The sequence below is a fragment of the Ursus maritimus genome, unplaced genomic scaffold (assembly GCF_017311325.1).
Source record: "Ursus maritimus isolate PB19 unplaced genomic scaffold, ASM1731132v1 scaffold_4, whole genome shotgun sequence".
Classification (NCBI taxonomy): domain Eukaryota; kingdom Metazoa; phylum Chordata; class Mammalia; order Carnivora; family Ursidae; genus Ursus; species Ursus maritimus.
The window spans coordinates 59,135,631-59,146,767 of record NW_024426552.1 but is presented as its reverse complement, the minus strand read 5'-3'; the positions used below and the strand labels follow the sequence as shown (position 1 = coordinate 59,146,767).

General features: G+C 40.3%; 1 protein-coding gene across 3 annotated transcripts in view; it reads left to right on the top strand.

Annotated features, from left to right (window-relative positions):
- LOC103678802 (limbic system associated membrane protein) overlaps positions 1 to 11,137 on the top strand; it is a 632,608-nt gene that overhangs the window by 616,474 nt on the left and 4,997 nt on the right. For 2 of the 3 annotated variants that reach the window (XM_008708223.2, XM_008708224.2), the window contains one exon: positions 10,016 to 10,048. The exons of the other annotated variant lie outside the window; for it this stretch is intronic. In XM_008708223.2, coding sequence (XP_008706445.1) covers positions 10,016 to 10,048 — 33 coding nt within the window. The remainder of the gene's footprint in view (positions 1 to 10,015; positions 10,049 to 11,137) is intronic. 3 annotated transcript variants of the gene reach the window in all.

The following is an 11,137-nucleotide window of genomic DNA, read 5'->3' as shown; positions in this document are numbered from 1 at the left end:
CATACTGTGTGGCAGGTAGCGCTGTGCTGGACGAGTTTTCTGGAAAAGTGCGGAGCGCCTATTATCTGGCAGAACATCTAGAGAAAACTTTCAGCCTCTCAACAGGGAGATTGGATGGTAAATTTTAATTTTCGTTGTAGGAATGGTCAGGTTGTAAAGAGCCATCAGGATTTTCAGAACCTGGTGGTGATGTTAATTTGGAGTCAGTGACACAGCAGGAGTATGAATCACGGAGACTTCCTGGCATTCTGAGTAATAAAGTCACTTGGGAAAGGTCCAAAGCAGAACCGCCTTTACCAGGTTCTGGACTGGGGTGGTTAGTGCCATAGACGTAGGTCCAAGGGTAGCTCAGAGCATACCACCATTTTTAATCCCTTATCTTCTAACTTCCAAGAGCTTTAAAAGCCCTAGGAAATCTCATACATTCGTTATCTCTGCATTCAAATTCTGAAGGCCAGTTACCTTGTTTTATGGTACTTGGACACTTTTTCTTTATTTTGAAAAACAGAAACAAATGAAAACACACATTACATGGATTAAAGACGGTCTTGAATCCCTTAGAATTTAAATCTAAAATGTATTCTAAAACGGATCTGCAATTCACAATTTAGGGCTGGGAAATGAAAAGAGGAAGAAAACCGGAAAGGATGAAAATCTCTAGAGACCTACCCAAACCTGTGCTTTTAATCCTTTTTAGCAAGTCAAATAAATGAAGGCACAAACGGCTTTAAAATATACATAAAATGTATGTTTTTAAACATGGAAAATATAATCTACTTTGTACCAACAGCAAAGTAGATTTGGGGCTAGGAGGTAGTTCTTCATTAAATGAGAAGACAGGTCTTTAATTCCACAAGGTCAAAAGGCTAGAATCGTACCTACAGGTGCAAAGGGCATATTCTAGATGCAAGGGCAGAAGTCCTTGCTTCTTTCCTAAGACAGAAACCGTGCGTCCGGCCCTAATACCTTACTGACTGACAGCTGATTCAAATAAATTTACTTCTGGAGTTTTTCTAATCTTATATGTATTTTTAGGTGGAGTGACCCAGGGAAACCCCTTTATTAAACTTAGACCCTTGGGCATTCTCTAACATTTTAATTCATTGATTATTAAAAATTAAATTTCTCAGGCTAAATAAGAAATCCATAGGATTTGAGAAAGCTGACTTGCTGTAAGAGACTTAATGAAGCCCTCTCTTTATGGTGGGGGTGCCCAGTGAGTCTACACTTTCTGTAACAACCCGTATCACCACTGAGCAGAGCCCATAGCGGTTAGTCAAGTCACACACCTGTACTTACTGTACAGTGCAATTGTATCAAGCCTACAGTCAGAAGGACCTCATAAGCCCGTATAATACGTTTTTTATTGCATTGTCGTTTCATGTCGTTAAGACTATGTTCCTTATAGAAACTCGGCCTTACGTACTTTAGCTTCTGTTTGGTTTTTCTCTGTGATACCAGCCAGCTAAAAAAGTGAGAGAAAAAAATTCAATCTCCTTGTAACGATGTCAACCCAAAACCAAATATTATTTTCTTTTCCCCAGATTTAGAGAGTTTTTAAAAATACATTGATTTGTTTTTATAAATACTTCTCAATTCTGATAATAAATGTTATGCATTCTCATTATGGAAGAATTTGAAAAGATGTGAAACTATAGAGAAGAAAATAAAAATCATATACAATCTCTCTCCTCAGAGATAACATCATTAATATGACATAAACAAATGTTTCGTCTGACGGTTTGAGCTTAAAATATTTTAGTTAAGAGGCGCCTGGGTGGCTCAGTCGTTAAGCATCTGCCTTCGGCTCAGGGCGTGATCCCAGGGTCCTGGGCTCCCTGCTCCGCTGGAAGCCTGCTTCTTCCTCTCTCACTCCCCCTGCTTGTGTTCCCTCTCTCGCTGTATCTCCCTCTGTCAAATAAATAAATAAAATCTTTAAATATGTATATTTTTTAGTTAAAAGACCTAAGCCATTCTGACTTTCTGCCCTTTCTGAGGCCGGGCGTGTTTCTGTGACTTGCCCAAGCTCACAGCCCAGGCAGGCCCAGGAGCGGCCCTCCTGCCCCGGATCAGGGCTGTCTTCACAGCTACACACACACCCGCAGCTCTTCCAGATTCCAGTCAAACCTGACTCATCCTACCAGAGGTTTCCCTTGTGTCCCCTCCAGGACTTCCAGTGAGAGTTCCCCCTTTCAGATGTGGGAGTGCCTACATCCTGTCTCTAAATTGGTGTATTAGTATTTCCCCTTTTATAAGTTTGTCTCTTTTTAATGAAATGAGCATTAAAAACATTTTTTTCCTGATGCTCTTTACTGTAGAACACTTGGTTTGTAGGGGATTGGTCCATAAATTCATAAGAATAAACAGTGAGTCTCAAATATTTTTTTAAAGACTTTAGTTATTTATTTGAGAGAGAGCACGAGCAGGGAGAGGGGCAGAGGGAGAAGCAGACTCCCCGCTGAGCAGGGAGCCCAAAGTGGGACTCAATCCGAAGACCCTGGGATCATGACCTGAGCTGAAGGCAGACGCTTAACCAACTGAGCCACCCAAGGGTCCCCGTGAGTCTCAAATATTTTATTCACATTATACAGTAAGAAATTATGTCAGCATTAATTTTGGTTTGGGCTTATTCTTCATTCAACAAGAAGTTATCACCATATGCCCAGAGTGACAAATATTTGCCTAAATAATTCATGGCTCCAGCACACTCCTACATAGCATCGAACACGTGAAGTCCATTTTAAGGCAACTGTTAAGGGGAAAAGCCCTCAGAAGCATTTGAAAGTAAGTATAAGATTCCTTTCATGACCTAAAGTTAGGTAAGGGAAGCCAACTTCCTTTCTCAAATATGGATAACATACTAAGACTTCTTAGTTTCCCCCAGCCAGTTTGAGATATTCTCTTAGTAATTAGGATAATAGTCCTCCTATGGACTAACTAAGAAAATAGAAATCAGGGTACCTAACTGGCTCTCTCCACAAAGCATGAGACTCTTGATCTCGGGGTTGTTAGTTCAAGCCCCACGCTGGGTATAGAGCTTACTTAAAAAAAAAAAAAAAAGCAACAATAGAAAAAACAAAATAGGAATAGCCTTAAGATTAAAGTTTAGGGGCGCCTGGGTAGCGCAGTTGTTAAGCGTCTGCCTTCGGCTCAGGGCGTGATCCCGGTGTTCCAGGATCAAGCCCCACATCGGGCTCCTCCGCTGGGATCCTGCTTCTTCCTCTCCCACTCCCCCTGCTTGTGTTCCCTCTCTCGCTAGCTGTCTCTCTGTCAAATAAATAAATAAAATCTTTTAAAAAAAAAGTTTAGACCTACTTCTCTATTTCAGCTTTTCCCCCCTGAACTATGCCCAGAATGGTTACTGTGATTCTCAGAGAACATTACTCCAGAGGTAGTAGGCATTAGGGTTTGTATAACATGAATACAATAAGTGGGAGAAAATAAAAAACTCCAACAATCTAAAGAGAAATCACAGGCATATTTTTTTCTATGTCCAAAAAACCAATAATAATAATACTTGTAAGTAGAAGTTGCTGTTGCCTAAAGCCTCTGAGTGGAGAAACCTGCGAGAAAGAAATTAATAACTTTCTAAGCTTGAAAGCAGTTTTGAAAATTGAATTAATAAATGTCCTGCTTTTAAGCCACTATAATAATAAGGGTTTTGTTTTTCAAAACTGTGACAAAAATAAATAAATAAATGTCAGAGCACATAAAACATAAATTCCCATCAAGGAACCTTACAAATGTTAGCTTCAGGTCTTCATCATCAGTGAAGGAGGAAGAGGCTGCATGTAGAAGCTTCTTCATTTCCATTATTAAATTTCTTAAGGATTTTAGCCCCATGCCTCTCTCACTTGTTCCAGGGAACTGGAGGGTAAAATCCCCAATTGAATTGGGACCTTTCCTCTCTTCTGAACATATAGTCTTAGTAGATCTCCCAGAAGGGGGGAGAAAAACAGTGCAATTAATCACTTGAAGTCCTCCAACTAACATGTCATTTTCAAAACCTAAGGCGCATCAGCTGACCAGCCTCATACAAAGAGTTGTGCCATACACAACGGAAGAGAGCATGTTCCCTTGTTCAGATGGCTGTGGCAGATTAGGTGTTCAAGTAAACATGGAACTAGAACAACCACACAAACAGTACAGACCCCAAAGCTCTGTACATCCTCCCCAGGGCTGGGAATGAGCGCTTAGAAGCAGGGAGTTCGAGGTAAGTGGTTAAGAGTCAAGAGTCAAAGCACTGAAAATCAATTCTTCTCTTTACGGATTTGTTGTACCCTCATCTCCTCTACCAGATAGAACTCAAAGAAGGCAAAATGCCAAAATTGTTCAGAAACATAGACTTAAACATTCCCTAGGGCAATAAGGGATTTTCCAGACTGTAATGTCTATAGAGTTTCCAGGGACGCATCTCTCTCTCTTTCATACCACTCACTTCAGTTTCTGGGCAGAGAAAGAGAGAATAAATCACACCACATCATGGAAGATGAGAGGTAAGAGGTCTTCTGGTCTTTGAACAATAAAAGAAGCTTGGGTTTCTATCTTCTAAGGTTTCAATTTTCATTAGTTAAGAGGATATTCTTTTTTTTTTCTTTTTCCTTTTTTCTTTTTTTCTCTTTTTTCTTTTTTCTTTTTTTCTGAGAGAGAAGGATGGGGGTAAGGGGCAGAGGGAAAGGGAGAGAATCTTAAGCATGTTTTATGCCCAGCACAGAGCCCAACTTAGGCCTCAATCTCACGACCCATGACTGAGCTGAAATCAAGTCAGACCCTCAACCAACTGAAACACCCAGGCAACCTCAGTCCAGAGGATATTCTTAAGTAAAGCTCAACCACCCAGAAAATTTTCTACCTGAGCAAATTTGGGGACTGATGAAAGGACTTCCTCATCCCATTTGGCCCTTCAAATGCCTGATTTCCCAGCCGTAATTTTGCCTTTCCACTAGCGCATGATGGTTCCAAAAGAAGAATAGAATCTTCTCCTACCTAGAATCCTAGCTAAGATAGGTCTTGGTACTAAATGATTCAGTCACTCTTTCGTTTGTTCATTCCTTCATCCACTTATCTATGCACGGGCATTTATTCAGCAAATCTATAGGATACCTACTCCATGCTAGAGAAATAGTGAGCTGAGACTACAGTAGTGAACAAGGAGACATGCTGTATACCAACTGAGAGAATCTGAATGTTGAAAGTCAAAGGCAGATTAGTATAAATGTGTCATGACACTTGCCTTTTCTAGTATTAAATTATTTCCCCCATTGCTTCCTTATAGCCCATCAGCAGGAACTAAAGTCTAAGCATATGACAATATTGCTTCCAGAGCATTCTAGAACTTTCTCTGTACTAAACTCCCCAAAAGTTTTGTTCATTGTATGCTATAGTGGATATATCTTTTTATTCTTTGGACCTGCACTGCCATGCTTACTTTTTAAATGTATTTGCTAAAACATATACTTTTTATACATTTATACCTAAAAGGTATAAAAATCATAGGTTTCAAGTGTATTCTAATGAGTGTGTCCAGAAAATCCGTACAGAAATAATATCCTTGGCAAGTCAGTTTTACTCAAGAATTTGGAATCACCTTAGCACTACAGAAGGAAGAATAATTCTCAGTAGCTTAAGGACAATTTTTTTTTTCTTTTCTGTAAGAATAGGAAAGACTCCTTTTGGAAATGTAACGTTTCTTGCTGGCTCTGGCTGGAAAAAAAGTTTTTATTTTCCCCACTATTGCCACCTCGTGGACAAAGGCAATTCCTTTAGACAGCACATAGGAACATGTCTTTGTAGTACCACAAGATGGCAGCACACAACCATGTTTTCAAAATGCCAGGCTCAAACCATTCAGGGTTTCGCTTCTCAAAACAGAATGTTCTATTCCAACAGAAGAGGATGAATAGGAAATAAAGTACAAAATAAGCTCTCTGTTTTGTTTTCCTAAAGATAAATGGAATTCCAAGTCTTAAGATCATTAATTAGTGTTTCACTCAAAAAGAATGACATCTTGCCATTTTCAACAACGTGGATGGAACTAGATGGTATTATGCTAAGTGTAGGAAGTCAGTCAGAGAAGGACAAATATCATATGCTTTCACTCACATGTGGAATTTAAGAAACAAAACTGATGAACACAGGGAAAGGGAAGGAAAAATAAAATAAGATAAAAACAGAGAGGGAGGCAAACCATAAGACACTCTTAAGTATAGAGAACAAACTGAGGGTCGCTAGAGGAGAGGGGGGTGGGAGGATAAGCTGGATGGGTCATGGGCATTAAGGGGCACACTTGTTGGGAGGAGCACTGGGTGTGGTATGTGGGTGATGAATCACTGGTTCTGCTCTGAAACCCCAGTGCTGTACTGTATATTAACTAACCTGAAATTTTTTTTAAAAAAAAAGGAAAAAAAAAAAGATCATTAGTGTTTCACAAACTTGTTTAGTTATTTCAATAGGAGAGCTTCCTAAAATTTAACTCATAACCTAGTTTGCTTTTTAAGGGTATTTCAAGCAAATGCATATGTTTTTATCTGATGTTTTGTGAGATTTTCTTCATAGAGTCTAATATTTGGACAATGTTTTTAAAATCCTTCTTTTAATGAACTCTTATAAATTAATTAGTAGGGGAGTTTCTGTTCCCTAAGAAAAATATTTAGCCAGGTAGACTCTTATCCAAGCCCGTCACTGACTGGTTAACCCAGGCGTATTGCTGGCTTTCTCCTGACCAAAATGCTGTCTGGTCAGTCTGCCTCCCGATCACTTCAGTGTGTTAGCCTCCCTTAATGTTTCGTTCATCCTTACTGCCGCAGTAGATTTTTTAATTATTATTATTACTCTTTGGATCTGCACTGCCATAGCTTACTTGTTAAGATATATTTTTCTCTTTTCCACCAAACTTTCACTGAAAGTCCTCTCTAGAGGGGATTTTACCACAAACCTGATAATAATGACTCTTATTCACTGAGTACTTACTATGTATCTAGCAGCATTCTAACTACAGTGTGATAATTAACTTATCTAACCCATAGCACAAATTTATAAGGAGCACATTGATTAAATTCATTTTACGAATAATGAAACTGAGGCCAAGAGAGGTTAAGTGATATTTTCTAGCTTAAGCAGAACCATTGGTCTTCCTGCCTGCCCAGGGTCCCGAACAGTTGCTTGGAATTATTCCCATGAGGCCTGTGGACCAGGGATGGAGCACGAGAAGCCAAGTGTTCTTTGAATAAAGATGGTCCCATTAGGGATCTAAGCCTCTTTGGGTGAAAAGCAGTCACTCCATGACCTTGCAGCACCCTTATAAATTCCAAAGAATGATAAACTGAAAGGCTTGACCAAAGAAAGAAGGGAAGTTGCCCTTTGCACAAGAGCAGAGCCAAGCTGTCCCCAGTCGATACTGAATCATTGAAATATCCCAGCAAGAACCCTAGAGTTATAGAGGCTATAGTTACATAGCCTTGCTTTCATAAAAATACCAGAAGGGTATTGTAGGATAGTGGGCAGGGTTCTAGTTGGAGAAGCAAGAGCCCTCAATTTCAGTCTCAGCTTTACTCTGTGTGACCGTGGGTAACTGATTAGCCTCTCTGGGCTTCAGTTTTCTCACACTATGCTGAGTACATTCTCTATAGTGCCTTGTCAACAATGTTTAAGGCAGCGTGTTTATTTCAAAGAAAAGTAGTCAGAGTAGGTGTTATGAAAGAAAATAAGTGGCAGTGTGTTTAATATACAGTTGAAACATCAGTGGTCAGATGATCAGCGTAGTCAACGGGTAGAGTTGTTTTATAGGAGAGGAGCAGAATTCTCTGTACATCCTTCTGTATAGAGGACTTCTACACAGAGGACTTCAAGTACCTGTGCAAGGAATAGACTAACTCTTCAAAGACAGAAGGACGGGTGCCAGTGACTTTGAGCCTCTTGGAAAGTGCATGTGGAGGCCCACCAGCAGTCACTATGCAAAAGAACATTCACACTAGTATCCCCCCAGCCCACATCTGACCAGTTTAGGCAGACTGTCCTTACCTGTAGATACAGCTTGCTGGTAGGAACAGCTTGGCTTACACTAGTTTTGCTGATGCCGAATTGTAGCCAAACATTTTCAAAACTTCAGACACTAGGAAAATTGTGCCCTTCTTATAGCCATCATAAGAATCCCGGAAAATAGCATGCTGTTTGAGGGCTTCTCCTTGTGACCTCCTATGGATAGACAAATGGAAGATCTGTGAAGGAAATAGATTGCCCTGAACCTCAGAAATTTTGCAGACCTGATTCTGAAGGTCTGACCCCTTTGTGCTAAATCAGATCATAAGTTATCTACTCAGGCTCTCTGTTGTTTTAACAGGCTCAGGCTCAGGCTCTGTGAGGAGGAGGCTTGCCCTATATTTATTTTTCTCGTATATCAGTGATTCTGCATCTGCTCTGGCCCATTGTGCATCCAGAGTGCCTTCATGCATTGGCTGTACTACAAGAGGGAACAGGAGCAGAGACAGCCCCTGCTTCCACGGAACTCACAGTCAGGTAGTGAAGACAGGCATTAACCAAAACCTCAGACAAAGGTATTTAAATTAAAACTGAGATGAGTGTCATGAAGGAGAGCAGAGCTTATAACAAAGGGACTTAATTTTACTAAGGAGACTAAGGAAGACTTCCCTAACTTCTGGAGGATGAGTGGGATTTCTCATGGTGATAACATTGGGCCATTGGCCCTACAACCACAACAAAAAACATGATCCCATGGAGGATGAAGGAAGGCTTGTGGCCTGGGATGCAGAGATGAAACCCTGATGAGGCTGGAGAGATGAGGGAGTAGAGCCATGGATGCCATGCTAAGGATTTGGGTCCTTATCCTGGAAGATACACGAAAACATGAACAAGTTTCAAGCAGGACAATGTGGTAACCAGATGTCCAATTCAAAAAGCTCTCTTTAGCTTCACAGTTCAATCACTTTACTTCCTTAGTTGAAGTGTGTTATTGGGGGGTGCAAGGTCATGTCCTGATCATAGAGAAGACAATCCATATCCCATAGCCATGGTTTGGGCTCCTATATCTAACCAACCATTCAGATGGTCCTGAAAGTCAAAGTGGTATCCTATGGAAGTTTTCCACATTTACTTCTAAAGATCTAACGGTATCGTTGTTAAGTTGATAAAGATACTCAAAAGAGAATTCAGGTATTTGACCAGTGTGAGCTCTTCCAACCCTGAAATTTATACATTCAACAAGTATTTATTGAACACATACTGCATGTCAGACTCTCATCTAGGCACAGGAATACAAGGTTGAGAGATAGACGTTGGTGCTGCCCTCATGGAACATATATTTTAGTGAAGGAGGTAAACTTTAACCAAGCAAATAAGTAAATTTATAAAATGGTACCAAGTAGTGATAAATGCTAATAGTATTAATAAATCAGGGTAAAGGAATAGAAAGTGACCCAGGGTACCATTTTGATAAGGTGATGGGAGAAGTACTTCCTGAGTTGGTGTCCTTTCAGTAGAAATCTGGATGGAGTGACTGTGTGGGACAGCAGAGATGTGGGGAAGAAACATTGCAAGCGCATAAAACAACAGGTGCACAACTTGTAAAGCTGGAAGGGATTTAGTGTGTTAGGAGAAAAGCAAGGTTGACTGGCTTGAATGGAGTAAACCAAGGGCAAAATGGCAGGAGGGGGTTGGAGGCCAGACACACTCCATCATTCCATTAAATTGCAGTCAAGAGTACGTCTACATGCCATTCTCAGAGTTCTTGTGCTTGTCTATACACATAACATGTAACATCAAGTGTTTGTAGTTGGAAATTTTTGCCACCTCCAACTGCAGAACATTTGTTCCAACAAAACAATCTCTTTCCGTGTGCCTTTCTTTCAATCTCTACAAGTACGTGTTTCTATTAGAATGTGCTTTCCACCTTTTGTCCCATTCTCCTTTCAGTGGAGAGTACCAGATACCTTTGTGCTTATTCTCAATTGATAAAAAAATTTTTACCTGTTTTTTGTTTTGCTAAATGTTTCTTTTTTAGAAATTGGCACCACCGTGCACTTCAAGCAAAAAGGTATGGTTCTTATTTCTGATTACCTACTGTATGATAAAATTAAGTTTTCTTAGCCATATATTGAAGTCTTATATGCTTGACTTTATTTCATCTCAATAATTTGTGATAATAATTTCCATAACATATTTGTCACTATGTTTTCCAGATTGTGAACTTTCTTAGTCACAAAAAGTCCTGATCCAACCCATGACCCCTATATCGCTTTTGAGAGCTATTCATTTTTAAATCTCGAACTGAATGAATTATTCCCCCTCCCACTTTCCTATTCTAAGTGGCCATGGTTAATTCTTGTAGAGTTGTGCTTTTGGCAATGTTCACTGCCCAGTGACCAGGTTCTCAAAAGAGATGGAGAGCCTACTTATGGTCCCTTTTTGACTGTTAAAGTAGATACATTGCTAAAGGAAATAGAGCAGCATCTCCTAAAATGAAGCATTTGAACAGTTAATATTCTCCCTGCCTCAGTAACCTCCCCCTTCTGCAGTATACCCAGGCTGCTGGGGTCTCCCAGGAACACCACCACATGACTCCATCAGCCACGTGACACAGTAATCACCCACATCTCCCTACAAAGACAATGCAATCAGACAAAAGCTTCATAAACTGGAACCTACAATGCAATTGCTAGTTCTGAGTTGCCCTCTCTACAGCTCCCACAGAAATCCTTAACAGTGTCTGTCCCCAGACCAAATTTATGGAGGAACCTGCATGGCCAGACAGCAGCCTCCTTAAATCCTCATGGCCACTCACTTGGATTGGTAATTGTCTCAGATGAAGATGTTTTCTTCTGTGGGTCTCAAAGGGGATGAGACAACCAAGGTCATTCTCAACAGTGAAAACCTATTCTTGTGGGACTTAGACCATACCAGTGACCAGCAACCACAGAGATCATGGACACTTCTTACTCTCAGGAAAGGGTCAGCACCTTGTTTATGGCCAGCTCTAGCAAATCTTCACAGAAGGCAGCAGAGACAAAGCCATCAGAAATATATACATTGAACCAAGATCATTTGGGACAAGAAGGTATAAACTCCTGTCCCTTTCAGCCCTTCTTCTCTCCCCAATGCCATGATTATCAATTACATGTGAATT